The sequence below is a fragment of the Colobus angolensis genome, unplaced genomic scaffold, assembly GCF_000951035.1.
Source record: "Colobus angolensis palliatus isolate OR3802 unplaced genomic scaffold, Cang.pa_1.0 Scaffold207, whole genome shotgun sequence".
NCBI lineage: Eukaryota > Metazoa > Chordata > Mammalia > Primates > Cercopithecidae > Colobus > Colobus angolensis.
The window spans coordinates 3,639,575-3,658,649 of record NW_012115233.1 but is presented as its reverse complement, the minus strand read 5'-3'; the positions used below and the strand labels follow the sequence as shown (position 1 = coordinate 3,658,649).

Sequence of the window (19,075 nt, the reverse complement as noted above, 5' to 3'; positions counted from 1 at the left end):
AGGAACTTGAGGCTCAGAGGTTCAAGGTCACATGGCCGTGGCCAATGAGGAGTCAAATCCACGCTTCTGTGATGGCAGAGCCTTGGCTCTCATCAGCTCTGAAAGACCACAGCTGGGATCTTAGCAAAAGCCAGAGCCCGCTTGGGTAAGGAAGGATGGCTAAACCTCAGTTAAAGCAGGTGCGGGAAGCACGGCGCTGTTCACCTGACTTCACTTAACCCTTTCACGAGACAGCCCTCTTCCTGTGTGAACAGCCAGCGGGAGAGGTCAGTTATCCACTCCGAGTCATCTACACAGCTAGGAAGGTGTGAGGCTGAACTCAGAACCTGGTATTTCAGGCTCTACCACACCACGGTGTGTGGTGAAGCCAAGCACCAGTGTGTCACCCTCGTCCGACCCTGGGAAGACCACTGTCCCACAACAGAACAGTATTAGCACTGCTGACAAGGTAGATGCAATTCGCGCCGTGCTGCCTGCACACCGGGGCTTGAACCAAGGGCACTTCCTGTGTTCGCTCATGGGATCTGCCCAGAGGACCCTGTGTGGTGAGTCCAAATGATGGACAAGGAGTAATACGGAAATTCACTGACTGTGACCACAGGGTATGACACAGGCCACAGCAGGGAAGCAATAGCTTCGGGACTTTCCTGAGGCCCAACAGGCTGCTTCCCGACCAGCTACCAGCACAGCTTCATAAAGAGGGAGTTTTTTGGCCAACTCTTGCCCCCAAAAGCTAGGAGCGTCCAGAGAGCTCTCCGGCGTCTCTGAGTACAGACTGGCTTGTATCACACAGCAGAGCACTCACACACGGCCCCCGGAGACTGCAGTCATGACAACCCCTATTTTACAGACGACAAAAATGAAGCTCAGAGCTGTGTGTGATTTCCCACAAGTCACCAGCAAGTGGCTGAGATCTGACCTCAGGTGCTTCTAAGACCACGACCTGTCCTTTCTAGCACCTGCACTGTGTTTATAACCAGTTCCCCCACCTGGGTTCCAGATCTCTCTAGCTGTAGAGACTCTGCTGGAAAACAAACCCAGAGGTAGTCAGTTCTCGCCTAAGCCAGGAGCTGGGCACCTCTGAGGGCCCAGAGCTTAAAACCCTGACACATAAAGTGAGGGGTGGCTGCTGGAGCAGTCCCCACCCGAATCACAGAGCTGTCCCTGGGTGCTCCCCAGCCTCTGACCATCTTGCCTCGGACCACCCCAGGGAGGGTCTCTGAGTCCCCCATGCTGGGCCCTGGGCCGGGTGGATGGCTGGTGCTTGGGAGGGAACTGCTGAACCCAAGACCCAGTGCACACTGGGACTGGGCCAATGACAGAGCCTGGGGCCTGTGATTGGCTTCCGAACAGAAGGGATATTGAGTCTCCATCTGGGGGACTACATGTGCCACCAGGTGCCAAGATCGAGTGGGATGCCGATTAAGATCCTGGCTTGGACTGGGGCAGGAGGTGGGATCTGAACCCTTGTCCAGTGGCCCATGTTGGGGAGGTGCTGCAGAGAGATGCCCCACTGACACCTGGGCACCACCCATGGGAGAGGCCAGCGGGTGCTCAGACCTGGGCTGGGCAGAGGGGTGGTCCCGGGACCCCTACCCATATACAACTCACCACAGATGCACTGTGTGTCAGTTTGTGTGCTGTGTGTATAACTGTGCCCTATAGAGAAACAGGGAGAAGTTCTTCAGCAAGGACAAATGTTCACTCCCATCGACAATGAGCGGTTTAGATAACCCCTGAGTGAGGGCGTTTCCTGCCCCACCTTCCTCCAAATAAACCCACGATAGCGTGCATGGCAGCCTTCAAACCCCGATCACACCCTGGAAGCTTCTGAGGAAAGGCTCCGATGCCAGGCGCAGAGAAAAGAATGACCAGGAAAGCCTGTTGCCTGAGATAAGTCCTGACTGTGATGCCAGTGGCTGCTCACTCACTGCTTACCCAACTTGCTCCCTTAATCCCCAGAGCGGTACATGAGGGCAGAGGGTGCCGGTGAGGAAGCTGAACTCTGCGCCTAGGAGGCAGGATGAGGACTGAGGGCAGGTCCGCTGGACTGCCGTGCTCGAGGGCGGAAGGCCCAGGTGCCATGCGGCCTAGGGGTCTCAGAGCTGCAAAAGCCTGAGGCCGGTCAGGTGCATGTCAGGGTGCGGAGACCCCTTTATGCCCCCGTATTCACACGCTCCCTTCCGAGGGGTCATATGTCTTTGCAGCTAGCTTGTCTTCCCTCCAGAAGAATCACCTTCCTCCTTTCCTCGCACCTGTCCCTGACTCGTGATTTCCAGAAAATGGAAATTCAGTTGACAGCAAATCTCGTCTGCAGTGCCTGCCGCGTGCCATGTGCTCTCCAAGGGCTCCCCATGCGTCAGCCAGTGCAGCAATCCCAGCAACTCGGCTGAGCGGGTGCTCTTGGCACCCCCATTTTATAGGCAGGAAAATGGAAACACAGGGAGGGACTGCCCTGGCCCCAGGCCACACAGCTGGTGAGAGCTGGGATCTGAACCTGGGAGCCTGGCCCCAGCATCTGTGCTCTACCGTCTCAATAACAATGTCTCACAAAGAGGGTGGCCCGGCTCACACCTGAGGAGGATGATTTTCCCATATCACATGGGCACTGGTGGGCACATGGTGGCCCGAGCCTGGAATCCCAGCACTTCGGGAGGCTGAGGTGGGAGGATCACTTCAGGCCAGGAGTTCAAGACTAGCTTGGGCAACATAAAGAGATCCCATCTCTAAAAAGAAAACAAAAGTTAAAAAAAAAAAGTAAGCCAGGCAGGTGGTGTGCACCTGTAGTCCCAGCTACTTGGGAGTCTGAGGTGGGAGAATTCCTTGAGCCCAGGTGTTCGAGGCTGCAGTGATCTGTAACTGCGGCACTGTACTCCAGCCTCGGTGACAGAGTATCTTAAAAAATGAAAGGGAGGGGAGCACTTAGGTTTTTTTTTTAACTTTTTTTTTTTTTTTTGAGACGGAGTCTCGCCCTGTCACCCAGGCTGGAGTGCAGTGGCGCGATCTCGGCTCAATGCAAGCTCCACCTCCTGGTTTCACGCCATTCTCCTGCCTCAGCCTCCCAAGTAGCTGGGACTACAGGCGCCCACCACCACGCCCAGCTAATTTTTTGTATTTTTAGTACAGGCGGGGTTTCACTGCGTTAGTCATGATGGTCTCAATTTCCTGACCTCGTGATCCGCCCGCCACGGCCTCCCAAAGTACTGGAATTAACAGGCGTGAGTCACCATGCCCGGCCATTTTTTTACTTTTAAAATAAAGCATATTCTATGCAGAAATGTCATGAAATACAGAACTCTAAGGAGATTTGAAGTCACCCACAATCAGAGGAGTCAGGGTCCCCACAGGGGGCTATGAGCCCCAGCAACAGGCCCATGGTCACTTGTCACTCCTGAGCCTGTTCTGTGAACCGTGAGTGTGGTCTGCACTCCCAGGTGCTCAGCCCAGTGGGAGGCCTCGGCGTGTCTGAGGTGGGGTCTGGACAGAAGCCTCCTCCTCTGGATCTCCCAGCCTGGGGCTCCACTTCCTGGCAGCTACCACAAGTCCCAGAGGGGTGCAGGGGAAGGAGGGAGAGGGCAAGTGGACTTCCTTGCCTTGGTCCAGACCAGCTTGGAAGTCTGTGACCCCAGTCTGACCAGGTTGGTGGATGAATGGGAGGCGTTAGACACAGGCTGTCGTGGAGGTGAGGCTGGGTGTCCCCAGACTGGCAGGCCCACGGGGAAGGAATGAGGAACCCTCCTGTGCATGGGCCTCTCTGTGACAGGCCTCAGCACAGGCCCCAGTGGCTAGCAGAGTCCCTGCCTTGAGACTGCCCTGGCTCTGGGTGGGCCTGTTATCTTAGGATGGGACGCCTCTGGCCACTGGGGCAGTCTCCCACTTGGCCAAGCCAGGCCTGGGATGGGAGGGCAGGCAGCAGGCAGGGTATGAGGGACCTGACTGCCCACCCAGGAAGGAGGAAAGAGGGCTGCGCCCTGCCCAGTTCAGGGAGGGAGGGGGTGGGCAGGCAGGCAGGTGCCTGACGCATCCTGCTGACCCCAACATGCCTCAGGGATAAGGCGCCTGCACACTTAACCCTCCCATGAATGGGGCCTTAGAACCCCCATTTCACAGATGAGAAATGGAGGCCCAGAGAGGTTCAGATACTTGTCAAAGGTCACAGAGCTAATGGGGGACATGTTGGGCCCAAACAAGGCTTTGTAAGTGCAAAGCCCGGGTCTCCCACTTCACACAGCTCAGTTGGGATTTTAACCCAGTTCAGAAGATGCCACCTCAACTAGAGCCCTGTGCTGCCCTGTGGACAGGATGCTTCCTGCCAGCCTCGCTGCTTTTCCTGACTCACAGAATCTCCCACAAGGTATGGGCAAAATGTGGTGGCCTCAGGGTGGCCTGATGCTTGGGAAGGCCTGGGGCATGAGAAGGCTCATGCGGGAGCACATTCAGACCACTTTTTTCCCGCTATGCAACATCCAGAAATATCTGCTCCCTTTAAAGATAAACCAACTGGTCCGGGGATTTGATCCCAGGCTGAGAAACAGCAGCTGTTACCCCCGAGGCTGGGGTACCTCAGGAAAACTCCCTCTCTCTCCACCCGTGCGGTCATCCCGTCCGGGACCTTCCCAGGCCCCACAGCAGATCTGTTGGCCTTAAATGTTCCAGGGACCTTTGAGTTTCTACAGAGTTACCATGTGCTCCAGGAATGAGCAGTTTTAAGTTTCCAAACAGGATGGACATGGTGGCTCATGCCTGTAATCCTAGCACTTTGGGAGGCCGAGGTGGGCAGATCACTTGAGGTCAAGAGTTCGAGACCAGCCTGGCCAATGTGGTGAAGTCTTGTCTCTACTAAAAATACAAAAATTAGCCGGGCTAGGTGGTAGACGCCTGTAATCCCAGCTACTGGGGAGGCTGAGGCAGGAGAATGGCTTGAACTTGGGAGGCAGAGGTTGTAGTGAGCTGAGACTGCGCCACTGCACTGCAGCCTGGGTGACAGAGCGAGACTCCAGTGCAAAAAAAAAAAAAAAAAGAAAGAAAAAGAAAAAGAAAGTACATATAAGAAAGAGCTACCTAGACGAATCACAGACTTTTTAAATATTACAAAACAGGCTGGGCACAGTGGCTCACACCTGTAATCTTTGGGAGGCTGAAGTGGGCAGATCACTTGAGGTCAGGAGTTCAAGACCAGCCTGGCCAACATGGCAAAACCTCGTCTCTACTAAAAATACAAAAATTAGGTGGGCTTGGTGGTGGGCGCCTGTGATTCTAGCTACTGGGGAGGCTGAGGCAGGAGAATGGCTTGAACCTTGGAGGCAGAGGTTCCCCTGGCCCTGTCTCCCGGTCATTAGGACAACCCCAAATTCATCTGCATTTCCCTGAAGTTCCCCAAGGGAGGAGCCTCTTCCAGCTGAGCTGCAGCCCATCAAGGGCTCTTTTAAAATCTAATGTTTGCAAAGAGTCCCCAGCAGTAGGTAGGAGCCGATCAGGGCCGATCAGAAGCGTGTCCTACCCGTGGCCCCAGTGTGCCGCGGCTCCACACTCTGCCCATCTGAGCGCTACAGCAGCCCCGCTGAGCCCTTGATGTCACTGCTCTGAGCACTTGGCAATACTTAGGTTCAGAGGGACTGAGTACAGGGACCAGTACGGTATCTGGCGTAAAGTCGGGCCTGGCGTAGGTATGCACCGAAAGCTGGATGAAAGAATGAATAAACAGGTGGATAAATGAAGGTGTGAATCACACACAGGTGCCCAGCAGGAAAAGAGCTGGAGTCTAAATGACCACAAATCCCAAAGCTCTTCTTCGCCTCCCGAATCCGTGTTCTTTTCGTCACCCCACCCTGCCTGCACCTCACGCGGTGATTTTTTTTTCAACATCAGCCTCGACCTGCATTTGGAATAGTTTTACTTTTCAAGGATCTCCAGGAAATTTTTGCAACTTAGGTTAGTTACTTTTCAAAAGTGTCGAATTCTAATGATGCAGGGACCTTCCTATGGGAACACGCGGCAACTGATCAGTCCTCCAAGAAGACACGCATTTTACAGACAAGAAAACTGAAGCCCAGAGGAGCCAAGAACACCGGCCACGGTTCCACAGCAGCTCAGGCCTACGGCTGCATTTCCTCAATGCTGCGATGCAAGTTTCCTGCACTCCAGGTGTGTGATGAATGCCATGTGGCTTTTATCTCTCAAAGCACAGTTACGGAATCAATGACGCATCTCGCCCTCAATAGTATGGGCAAGTGGCGGGAACATAGCTGCATCATAAATGGTGGCTACTCCCGTTGGCCAGGTGTTCACCTCGCAGAGGTGTCTGCTCTGTGCCATCCACTCAGGGCTGGCCCCTCCCATCTCTTTCCCAATGCCAGATGCAGCCATACTTGTGCCACCTCCCAGCCTGGGACCAGAGGCTCAGAGAGGATGACCCATCTTCCAAGGTCACAACAAGTATGTGGCACAGGTGGGACTGGAACCTAGCACGGTCTGACTCTGAGTCTGTGCCTTTCCTGATGTATCTCACTTTGGAGCCCTTTGAGCAGCTGGGGTTGTTTGGGTCCAACCAGTTTGAGGCCTCCAGTGAGCCAGCGACTGAAGCAGCCTGCTGGGTGTGGGGAGGAAAGTTGTTGGTAAACACAGTTATCAGGCCGAAATTGTGATGAGCTCCCCCAAGGTGGAAGAGGCTGCTGGAAGCATAATCCCATTTTGTGGAGGTTTGGGGCTGGGCGTGAGCTGCTCCGCTGCGTAGCCCCATTGAGAACCCCTCCTGGCTTGCCCTGACTGTCCTGGGCCCTTGGCGATGGCCCCGACCCCCACCTGTGCCCTGGCAGCTGGGTGATGTGCGGCAGGCAGGGGGTCTGGACGCAGATGGGGGAGAACAGAGTCCTCATTCATGAGCATGTTTATGAAGAAGGAAAAAACGTGTGCCAACTGCGTTATGAAACTCAAACCTTTAGTGCTTAATGAGAAGCAGGAGTCAGGCCCAAAACAGCAGAAGGCCCAGTGGTTCATGGTGTTTGTAAAAACCAGCTGGAACTGGGGAGCTGGAGTGGACAGCAGGGCCAGTCTCTGGCCTGGAGGCTTCTATCTCCATCAGAGCAAGGAGACCCCTCCAAAAATCCGGGGAGGTGCCCTAACCCAGCTGCCGCTGGGACAGCTGGCACCTTTCTTTGTCTTGAAGACACTCAGGTCTGTGATGTGTTCTTGGAGTCTCTCTCTTAGTGGGATCTGGAATTCCACTGGGCTGAGGGTGGAGGTCACTGAATGTAGTTATGCCCTCACCCGACCTCTGCTGCTGGGACCACAAGGCGGGGCTGGTCTGAACCCCTGGGCACACCCCACCCTTTCCTCTCCGGGGCCAAAGTCAGGGCAGAGGAGGCTATGTGGGGACGCTGCCTCCACGATCTCCTTCAAACCAGCAGAAGCCATCTTATGACTGTGCGTGCCCACGTGTTCACCTTCGCAGACGCCACAGGCCTTGCTAGTAGAGCACAGGGGGCACCCCAAGGTGCCTCCCAGCCATTTCTCCAGCTCACCAGGCCCTCAGAAGCTGCCCTCTGTCCCTCCAAACCCTGAGCAGACTCCAGGAGCAACACACACATGACAGAATGAACAAACGCTGCCCAGCCGCGCGACCACACAGGGCCTCAGGGAAACCCCGCCCACCCACACAGACAATACCCCAGGCACCGGGCTTCCAAGTGGCCTCCCTGCAGGCTGACGGCCCCGGGAGCCCTGGTTCTAGACAGGCATCATGCACTGGATAAATGTGACAACACAGCTGGACCCCCAACCCCTCCGAAAAGTCCAGCAACCACAAGCAGCTGCATCTGAAAATGCCCATCTCTGGATTCAAAGCTCCTGAGAGTGGGGCAGAGCCTGTTCCGAAGGAAGGAGTTTGTGGGGCGAGAAAGCGGGAGGTGTCTGCTGAGTGTCTGCAGACCGGAGCTTGTCTGTGGAACCACATGGCTCTGTGGGGGGCAGAAGGGAATAGTCAATGAGGCCCCTCGAACGGGGGCTCCTGGAACCAGGTGCTCACGAGTTTGAGATGTGTCAGGTGGAACGTGTGGATGGCAAGGCTGGAGAGACCCTTAGGGGTCAAGGATTAAGAACTGTACTCCCCTCTACCTTAGTCACACAGCTGAGGTTCAGGGAGCGGGAGGGACAGGCACAGAAGGAGCCAGCTCAGAAGCCACACCACCCAGAGCAGCCCCGGGGTCCACGGGTCTCCTACACCCACACCCAGGCACACGCAACACCAAAGTGTGCACACAGACACCCAGGCACACGGCACAAATACGCAGAGCCACATACCCAAGACAGACGCACACACTCCTGCACATGACCCCTCACTCACTCAGACACATGCATATGCACAGATACTCACACCCCAAAGACACACGGCATACATGGCTCACACAACACACACACACACGGGCTCGTGCACATACCTGCAAACATATACAGAGAAACACACATGCTCTCCAACCCTAGAGCACAAATATACCCACATGCATGCAGCCACAGCCACTCGTGCACAAACGTAGCACAAGTGAGTAGACATACCCACTCTTGTGCATTTAACACACACACACACACACACCACACACCCCTATAGAGAAATCCACATGCATGCCCACACCCATCTCCTATAAACACACACACACACTCAGCAGACCACGTGTCCTGTCGCACCCACATCCACCCATGGCCATTCATGCACACAAAGACACTCACAAGCTCAGAGGATCCCACACACCCAACACACCAGAGATGTCCACAGACTCACAGACACACTTGGGAACCCTTGTGCTCCCGCACACCCTGGCAGATATATCCAGATCCTCACACACACACAAACTCGTGCAGACATATGTACACACGTATGCTTGGGCATGAACCTTACACATGTGCCCAGGCACTCAAGCATACAGGTACAAAGCCATGCATGCATCCCACGTGTGTGTATACACACACCATATGTTCACAGATACACAACAGCCACCTGTAACACACCCATGTGTCCCTCACCCACCTGTACATATGCACCTGCATGCCTGTACTCACAGCCACACTTGTGCTTATGCACACTCTTGCACACACCAGCTTGTGTGCACTCACACACACACCACTCTACCTGCGTAGTTTGAAGCAACAAACACAGCCGCACCCAGCAGCAAAGCCCAGTCTCCTCCCGCCCGCCCTGGGGGCGGGCACGCGGGGAGCACTCACAGCAGCTTGAGGATTTCCACGTAGCAGCCGAGCGTGCGGTCGGCCTGGGGGCCCAGCTCGATGCTCATGGTGCTGCAGGCGGGGCTGACCATGAGGCAGTCGATGAGGTTGGGCTCGCTGTCGTTGCCCGCGCTGGCCGTCAGCGCCGGCTTGGCAGTGCTGGTGCGTTCCACCTCCACGTGGATCTCACTGGAGGCCACGACCACCGACTTGAGCCGGGCCTCAGACAGCGTGGCTTCCTGAGACACCAGGTCCGGGCTGGGGTGCAGAAGGCGCAGAGGTAAAGTGGGCTTCCGGTCGCACGGCTGCTGGCAGCCATTCCGGATTTCCTTCAGGCTTGGGGAATTGTCGCGGCTGGGGGAAGAGGCGGGAGAGGGCACATGAGTACAGGCACCGTTCATGATGCACCACGACCCACCAGGCTAAAGGCCTTCCTGAATCCCAGAATGAGGCCACATGGATACTATCATCATCCCTGTGCTAGAAATGAGGACATTGAGGCTCAGCCTGGGTGCGTGGCTTGCCCAAGGTCTAGACAGGAAGAGGCGGGGATGGCAGCCCAACCCAGGCTGCCTGTCTCTACAGTCCATGCTGTCACTTCAGCACATAACAGGCGCTCAATAAACATTTGCTGACTGACTGAGTGGATGTTGATCTCTACATGACAGCCATAAGGCTCTTGGCATTCTCCACCAAAAAACCACTGGCCACTTTCTTGATAAGCCAACGGGATCTACTATTTTGCTTTTAGTTGCTTCCTGTGGTTTAAATACTCTCCAATCCCTGACCTCATGCCACAGTGTCCTCCAGGACTCTGCTCTCCTGCCCTCAAACCCAGCCAAGTGAGCAAGCTCAGTATCTGCCCCCCTCCTGGGAACCCACTTCAATGGGATCCCAAACCCCAGAATTCCAGTCTGGGCCCTGGAGTCTAGCCCTCCTGTCTGCAGAACCCTCACTCCTCCTGGGTAACTTCCAGGCACAGCATCTCTTGACTGCCCGGAGGAACAGAAGCCTGCACAAGGGGTTAACAGCTGTTAACTCAGAAAAGGGCTCTATGGCATTATTAATCTCACATTTGTTAGGGAAATGCTGGGGCAAACGAGATGACATTAGGCCTCTTAACGGCAGGACCTGTCAGAGCCTTGACCTGGTTAAAGTCCCTCCTCTGAATGAGTACTTCCCGAGGTGCCCAGTTGCCTGGGAGGTGCATTGTTGTAAGGGACAGTAGTACCATCAACGGGTTCCTCTGCTGGTGCCCACGGGCCGGCACAGTGCTAAGTGCAGTCATACAGATGCTCACAGACATCACTGAACAGTGATTCCTGTTTCTGTGCCACAGGTGAGGAAAGACAGTCTCAGAAGTTAAATGATCTACCCCTAATTAAACAGCCCATGAGTCGATGGAGATGGGATTTGAAGCCAGATCTCCTGGACCCCAAAGCCCAGGATCCTTCTAACTAGGTTGGCTTCCAAGGTCCCCTAAGATCTGTGCAGGTCCCCTCCTCCAGGAAGTCTTCCTTGATTTCTTACTGCTACTCTTGTCCTTCCTACCCTCGAACTCCTCCTAAACCAAAGCTTTCCACCCCTGGCTGGACACCAGGATCCCCTGGGTATACTTCTAAACATCCCAAAGCCCAGTTAGACAGGAATCTCCAGGGTGGGACCTGGACATGAGCAACTTTTAAGGTTCCTCATGTGTGTGGTCAAGGTTGAGATCCACTAATCCAAGACTTCGAGCACAACAGCATGATTGAAAACAGCTGCTTGTCTAGTCCTTCCCCAGATGTGTCACAGGCATGGATCCTGTGCCTCTAAAGGGGCTCCCAGGCTTGAGGACAGGGCCACGCTGCTGGCATTCTGCTTGGGGAATTGTTGTGGCTGGAGGAAGGGGTGGGAGGGAGCCTGTGAGTAGCCCCTCCAAGGGCTGTGTGCAGAACTTGAGCCCCATGCACAGGAAGGGTCTGAGTGTATCCAGCACATGCCAGGAACCGGGCCTGAGCTGAGCCCACCAACGGTGTTTAATAAATATACTTTCAGCTTCGCTGGGACAAATAATCCGCCAGCTGAAGTCCGAGAATTCTATCGTTGATAAAAACTTGTGTGTGGTCTGTGATGGGGGGAGACCTAAATTCTTTGGTTCGGATCTGATTTGCTCCCGAAGTGCTCAACACTCCATTTCTCTTCGTTTGCCTTTGCTGGGTTTTAAAAGTGGATTTTCAAGGCTGTTTGGCTCAGATTGGTGATTTTCGAGAGAGCCACGCTAACCTGGGTCAAGCTGTCTGTTCTTTTCAGTGTGAGTACATTGTGTACATTTGCCCACAAAGAGCACTGTGGATGGCCTGGAGGACATGACAGGCTTTATCTTGAAGGGACTGACTGAGGGGGCATCATGGACCTTAGCCCAGGAAACGTGTTGGCAGTATCGTGCTTCTCTGGGTGACATCCAGAAACTTCTGGCATCAGATGGAACCCAAGCTAATGTGGGCTCCGAGGGGGCTCAGCATGGCTGAGCCAGGGTGGGCAGGAGGCAGCAGACATCGTCTCACCCTTGCCAGCCTCCAACCTGGCATCTCCTTGCCACAGCCACCTAATAGTTCCCCAGGGTCACATCTGCCCCCTAATCCTTCCTCCTCACAGCAGCAGCCAGAGGGGAATGGAACTGAAATCCCATCACGTCCCTTCTCCACTTACAACCCACTATGGACTCTCCAATGCTCCCAGGATAGAAGTTCTGCCACTGAAACCCAGGACAGCCCCGCTACTTACAGTGTGATCCCCAGCCCACAGCTTCGCCTGAGAGCTTGTGAGACAAGCAGAGTCTCAGGTCCTGCCCCAGACCTGCTGAATCCGAATCTTCAATTTAATGCCAACCCCTAGACAGTCCCAGGCACCAGGAGGTGTGAGAACCTGCCTATTCATGGCCCAGCCCTGCTTCTCTCTCCAATTCCATCTTTTGCTTCCCTTTCCTTCTCTCTGCTCCAGTCACACTGGATTTCCTTTGGCTCCTCCCCTGCAGGGACCTCCACATTCAGCGTACAGCAGAATGACTTGTGCAGTTTGTTTAGAATGCAGACTCCTGGGCCATACCCCAGAAATACTGCAGCCAGGAATCTATTTTAGGGCAGTTCAGGTGATTCTGAAGTAGTGGTTCAAGGACCCGTAGATATAAAAACACTGTAGACGGGCACGGTGGCTCACCCCTGTAATTCCAGCACTTTTGGAGGCTGAGGGGGGAATGTCACTTGAGACCAGGAGTTTGACACGAGTCTGGCCAACATGGCAAAATCCCATCTCTACTAAAAATACAAAAAAAATAAATAAAATAAAATAAAATAAAATAAAAATTAGCCAGGTGTCGTGGTGCACACCTGTAATCCCAGCTACTTGGGTGGCTGAGGCATGTAAAGTGCTTGAATGGCCGGGTGCGGTGGCTCAAGCCTGTAATCCCAGCACTTTGGGAGGCCAAGACGGGCAGATCACGAGATCAGGAGATCAAGACCATCCTGGCTAACACGGTGAAACCCCATCTCTACTAAAAAATACAAAAAACTAGCCGGGCGACGTGGCGGGCGCCTACAGTCCCAGCTACTCGGGAGGCTGAGGCAGGAGAATGGCTGAGGCAGGAGAATGGCGTAAACCCAGGAGGCGGAGCTTGCGGTGAGCTGAGATCCAGCCACTGCACTCCAGCCTGGGTGACAGAGCCAGACTCTGTCTCAAAAAAAAAAAAAAAAAAAAGAAAATTGCTTGAACACAGGATGCAGAGGTTGCAGTGAGCAGAGATTGCGCCACTGCACTCCAGCTTGGGTGACAGAGTGAGACTGTTTCCAAAAAAATCCAAAAAACAAAAATAAAATCATTGTGACCAATGGCACCTTCACCCATCACTGCCAGGCCTTTGCCCATGTGGTTCTCTCCCTGGGTCACCCTCTTCCTGTTTCTTACCTGGAGAACAGCCAGGAGGTATCAACGTAAATATCACCTCCCCAAGGCTCCTTCCAAAAACAGATGCCAGGGCCATCCTAATTAAATCAGAATGGCACTGGGAGGGTCCTGGGCACCCTTTTGTTTCTTTCTTTTTTAAAAAAAAAACCAAGATATAACCTAAGGAACGCTGGTAAATGCCTAACAACCAACTCTCCAAAGAAAGAAGCCCTGATCTGGCCGGGCGCAGTGGCTCACGCCTGTAATTCCAGCACTTTGGGAAGCCGAGGCGGGCAGATCACTTGAGGTCAGGAGTTCGAGACCAGCCTGGCCAACAAAGTAAAACCCCATCTCTACCAAAAATACAAAGATTAGCCAGCTGTGGTGGCCCACACCTATAATCCCAGCTACTCAGGAAGCTGAGGCAGGAGAATCGCTTGAACCCAGGAGGTGGAGGCTGCAGGGAGCCAAGATTGTGCCACTGCACTCCAACCTGGGCGACAAGAGCGAAGTTCTGTCGCAAAAAAAGGAAGAAGCCCTGATCTGCAGTGCTTACCAATTTCTTTTGTGTAAATACTCCCACCACAGCTACTTCAAGCTACCAATATATCATCACTACAGAACTTGGAAGGGACGTGTTCCCAAAAGAAATGGGTGAGCTGGCTCCTGCACACTCTGGGTATAACTTAAATACTGTAGGCCAGGTGCAGTGGCTCACGCCTGTAATCCCAGCACTTTGGGAGGCCAAGGTGGGCAGATCACGAGGTCAGGAGATCGAGACCATCCTGGCTAACACAGTGAAACCCCGTCTCTACTAAAAATATAAAAAGTGCAGGCCTGGCACTACCCTCTGGCTTCCGTTTTCTCCTCTTTTTGCCTCACCGTGTTGTCAGCTCCAGAACAGGCCCTTGGGAATGAGCAGCCTCCCATCTCCACATTCTGGCCCCTGGAGTCCCTGCACTTCTTTCTCCTCAGGGAAGTGATTCAAGGTGGGACATGGTCCCCTTTGAACATCGGGACCTGAGGCTGAAGGCATTAAAACAGTGACCCTCTCTCATGGCCTGCTGCAAGGAGGCAGCCCCTGATTTATCAAATGCCTTTTCCTGCCCCTTCCCAAGATCTCAGCAGTATGGCATTTGTTTGAGAAGTTCCCCCTGCACGGGTTTTCAGCGACTGCGAATGCTCTACCGCCTTCATTTTGAGAAAAGACTGAAATACCCTCCCGCCGTAACCCTAGCTCTGGGGGGGTCTGGACTCATGTTGGTCTCCTTAGAGTTGTGCAGTGTACCACCTGAACAACTGGGTGGCTGCAGCAGAGACCACTGCGTTCTGCATGTCACATCCCCTCCAATGACACCAGAGGTCACTGCAGAAACTTCCCCATAAAGTAATGGCATCTGCATCAGTCTGCATCCTGGGAGCAGTTCTCAGCCAGCGAGGGGTGGGAGCTGGTGAGTGACTACCCCAGCCCAGCCAGCCTCGGCTGAGCAACTCTCAGCAGAGCAATTCTCAGTGTGTTCTGCATGGCCTCCTGGGGCACAGTGGGAGTGCATGCCAGCTGCCCGAAGTGGTCACCTGATTGCTTGCTTGCTTATTTATTTATTTTTGAGAAGGAGTCTCACTCTGTTGCCCAGGCTGGAGTGCAGTGGTATGATCTCGGCTCACTGCAACCTCTGCCTCCCAGGTTCAAGCTATTCTCCTGCCTCAGCTTCCTGAGTAGCTGAGTACAGTCATGTGCCACCATGCCCAGCTAATTTTTGTATTTTTTTTAGTAGAGACGAGGTTTCACCATGTTGGCCAGGCTGGACTTGAACTCCTGACCTCAAGTGATCTGCATGCCTTGGCCTCCCAAAGTGCTGGGATTACAGGTGTGAGCCACCCAGCCTCATCTGCTTATTAATTCATACTTTACTGCTGTCCTTCCTTCCCTGTCCCCCAGTGTTTCCTGGGACCATCTTCCTAGGAAGCCACTTCCACCCAAATGCTGGTCTTGGAGTTTCCTTCTGGAGGCTCCAAAGCCAGGCGGAGACCCTGCCTCACCTTTTCCGGTCACTTGCTACCCCACCACTTGGTTTTATTGCTCGCACGGTTTTTCTTACCCTCTGACATGATCTTGCACATTTACTTCTATATGATCTCTTCCTGGTAGAATGGAAGCCCCAAAAGAGCAGGGAATTTGTGATCTTGCTCGCTCCCTAGCACTGCAATTGTGTCAAGCACACGGCAGGCGCTCAAGAAAAACAGGTGCAGTGGCTCACGCCTGTAACCTCAGCATTCTGGGAGGTCAAAGTGGGAAGACTGCTTAAGCCCAGGAGTTTGGGGCCAGCCTGGGTAACATAGCAAGATCCTGTCTTTACAAAAAAAATTTTAAATATTAGCCATGAGTGGTGGTATGTGCCTGTGGTCCTAGCTACTTGGGAGGCTGAGGTGGGAGGACTGCTTGAGTCCAGGAGTTCGAGGCTGCAGTGAGCTATGACTGCACCACTGTATTCCGGCATAGCCTAAGTGACAGAGTGAGACCCTGTATCAAAAAATAAAACCATGCAAATCATGGGCAAAAGCCTGTGTTCTCAAAGGCAACACCAGACAGGCTAAACCTTACTGTCAACCCTTGCAACCCTTGTCCCCAACACATGGGCACATATTCACACCTCCATGTGCACACACGCACACACAGTCACATGTATGTGTACAGTTCACACATGCATTTGTATACCCACGTGCACATATTCACACACACACCAGTGTGTCACACCTCTCCAGTGGTGAGAGATCTTCAGCATAAAACATCTGTCCCTAAAGCCAAGCAGCTCTAACAGCCTCGCAGTTGCGGTGCTGATTCAGTGCTTGCTTCTTCAGCAGCATCCCTGGGTTCTGGGCCCAGGAATCAGTGGGCCCAGGGGAACTGGCAAATACACCATGAGGTCTGCCCAGTAAACAGCTACTCCACCTCTCCGGCCTGGTCAGTTCTTGGTGACTTTGCCCATGATGGTGGTGGCAGTTTGCCCCTCCCAAGCCCTCTGGGTGGCAGTGGTTCAGCAACTGACCTGTTGATGAACTCTTCATAGCAGGAGTAGATGGCAGCCAGGCACACGGCCACCAGGTTGGGCAGGACCCGGGGGTGGGGGCAATGCCCTGTGGGGCCGTGCATGCTGGAAAAAAGCAGAGGGCCGGGGTGAGAAGCCTGCAGGAGTGAGGCCCACAGACAGGGGAAAGGGGACAAGGGAGGGCCACTGCTCAGGTACAGAACTGCCCACTCTGCCAGCACTGCTTGGGGGGCTCTGAGAGCTTTTGCTGTGCAATCGGTGGCACCAGGATTTGGGTCCTGTCTGTGCCATGTGCAGGCATCAGAAGGCAAAGCTCCCGGCTGTGCACTCCAGATTCAGGGTTCCTGGGTTCTTGGAAACCAGTGGCCTTGGAAACCTCCTAAACCCTCCACCCTGTTTCTGCAGCTATAAAATGAGGATAGCAACCCCCTCCTCGGGGGTACAGTTAGGACCAACTTTTCTAGTTCACGGACCGACCTAGCAAATGGTGGCCATATGTCCTGCGACAGTCACGCTTACACCTGGTGGTTCAGGAATAATTATTCCTAACACCTCATTCTACTTTCAAACATGTCCTGCTTTGGAAGAAAAATGATGAGGGTCATTTTTGGCTTAGCATAGAGTCAGCTTAGCAATAAGTCCTCAATAAGTGCCACTAATTATTACTTGTCATGGCTATTTTTGTGGTCCTAAGGATAATAGCTGTACCATTTCTGGGAAGTTGTCATCAAGGCTGCTGTCACTAAGAATGGCCTAACCTGACAAGATTTTACAAACCACAGCTGGGTGGTGTCACCAGGGCTCTGGCCTGAGGGCATGTCACAAAGCCACCCTCAAACGGCTTCGTGAGTTCCAGGTGAGCATATTTAGGAAATATGTAGTTTCAGAACTTGTTTAAATGGGTTACTGTGATTTTCTTAAAAGATGAGAAGAGTCTGGGGGCAGTGGTTCACGCCTGTAATCCCAGCACTTTGGGAGGCCGAAGTAGGTGGATCTCCTGAGGTCAGGAGTTCAAGAACAGCCTGGCCAACATGGTGAAACCCTGTCTCTACTGAAAATACAAAAATTAGCCAGGCATGCTAACATGTGCCTGCAATCCCAGCTACTTGGGAGGCTGAGGCAGGAGAATTGCTTGAACCCGGGAGCCGAAGGTTGCAGTGAGCCAAGACCGAGCCACTGCACTCCAGCCTGGGTGACAGAGCGAGACTCCATTTCAAAACAAACAAACAAACAAACAAACAAACAAACAAACAAAAAAGATGAGAAGAACAAGAATGATGACAGCTTGGCCTGACACGAGACTTCTGCCGTGTTCTCTATGTGTTGTGTCTACTAATCACTGGAGCATCACACTAACTGGGCGATGGGTACTATGGTTCTTGTGTTACAGGTGAGGAAACTGGAGCAGAGAGAAAATTTAAAATTAAAAAAAGCACAAGCAAGCCCCCTCCAAAAAAAAAAAAAACAAAACCAAAACACCAACCCCAAGCACCAAAAGTGAGTAAGGAGCAAGAATATTTGGCTTCCTGTGGGTTATGTTTAAGGGGTGATTGTTCAAGCACCCGTCGATGCTCTGGGACCACCAGGGGTGGGAGTGAGTCCTAAACACGTGGCGCCCACAGCCCGAGGGGTCGTGGGACCTGAGGAAACAGCAGCATTGCTGAGGTCCACTGCCATTTTCTGAGTTCCTATCGGGAACCGTGCAGCGGGCTAGGGGCTTCCTTGTAGAGGGAGTCTTCATTTAATGACACAACAGCCCCCCAGGGATATCTGAGGAAACAGGATCAGAGAAGAAAGTCGCTCCGAGGTTAAAGAGGGGCGTCAGCTGGAGACCCACCTCTGAATGAACTTCTTCACCACTTCCATCCCCGCGTTAAGCTCGTTCAAGGCAAGGATGTACTCCTGAGTAAACAGCCTCAGCCGTGGGCACTTCCCAAAGTCCTGCAGAGAGAGCAGAGGACAGGAGTCAGGGGATGGTGCCAGGCAGGGCAGGAGCCCAGGGCAGCCACGACACCGGAAGGAAGGGCAGGACCCAGCTCTGCCTGGAGTTGTTGATGGGGAAGGCAATGGGGAGACGTCAACCCTCTCGAAAGGACAGGTGGCGTCTACTTCAAAGAACGGCACCGTAACACCTGCACTTGCGCTCTGAAGGACCATCTGATGAGCAGGCGCTTTCGGCTGTAGAGAAAGCCACCCTCAAAACGCACGTGCGGGATAAATGAGATGAGAAAGAGAAAAGAGAGCCAGAAAGGCTGGGGGGACAAGAGAGGGTGCTTCTGACGGGAATGTGGAGTGTGGAAGGAGGTGTGTGAGACGTGGGTGTGAAAGGAGGTGAGCGTGAGGTGGGTGTGGAAGGAGGAGAGCGTGAGGTGAGTGTGGAAGCAGGAGAGAGGTGGGTGTGGAAGGAGATGAGTGTGAGGTGGGTGTGGAAGGTGAGTGTGAGGTGGGTGTGGAAGGAAGTGTGAGAGGTGGGTGTGGAAGGAAGTGAGTGTGATGGGGGTGTGGAGGGGAGTGTGAGGTGGATGTGGAAGGTGAGTGTGAGAGGTGTGTGTGGAGGTGTGATAGGTGGGTGTGGAGGTGAGTGAGGTGGATGTGGAAGGAAGTAGGTGTGGTGTGAGGTGGATGTGGAAGGAAGTAGGTGTGGTGTGAGGTGGATGTGGAAGGAGGAGAGTGTGAGGTGGGTGTGGAAGGAAGTAGGTTTGTGTGGTGTGAGGTGGATGTGGAAGGAGGTGAGTGTGACAGGTGAGTGTGAGGTGGATGTGGAAGGAGGTAGAGGTTTGTGTGGTGTGAGGTGGATGCGGAAGGAGGTGAGTGTGAGAGGTGGGTGTGGAAGGTGAGAGGTGGGTGTGGAAGGTGAGTGTGAGGTAGGTGTGGAAGTGAGTGTGAGGTGG

General features: G+C 53.7%; 1 protein-coding gene across 2 annotated transcripts in view; it reads right to left on the bottom strand.

The window, feature by feature from the left end:
* CMIP (c-Maf inducing protein) overlaps nt 1-19,075 on the bottom strand; it is a 265,419-nt gene that overhangs the window by 22,050 nt on the left and 224,294 nt on the right. For both annotated transcript variants that reach the window (XM_011942159.1, XM_011942160.1), the window contains 3 exons: nt 18,022-18,125; nt 16,185-16,289; nt 9,217-9,570 (listed from right to left, as the gene is read on the bottom strand). In XM_011942159.1, the coding sequence (XP_011797549.1) occupies nt 9,217-9,570; nt 16,185-16,289; nt 18,022-18,125 (563 nt within the window). The remainder of the gene's footprint in view (nt 1-9,216; nt 9,571-16,184; nt 16,290-18,021; nt 18,126-19,075) is intronic.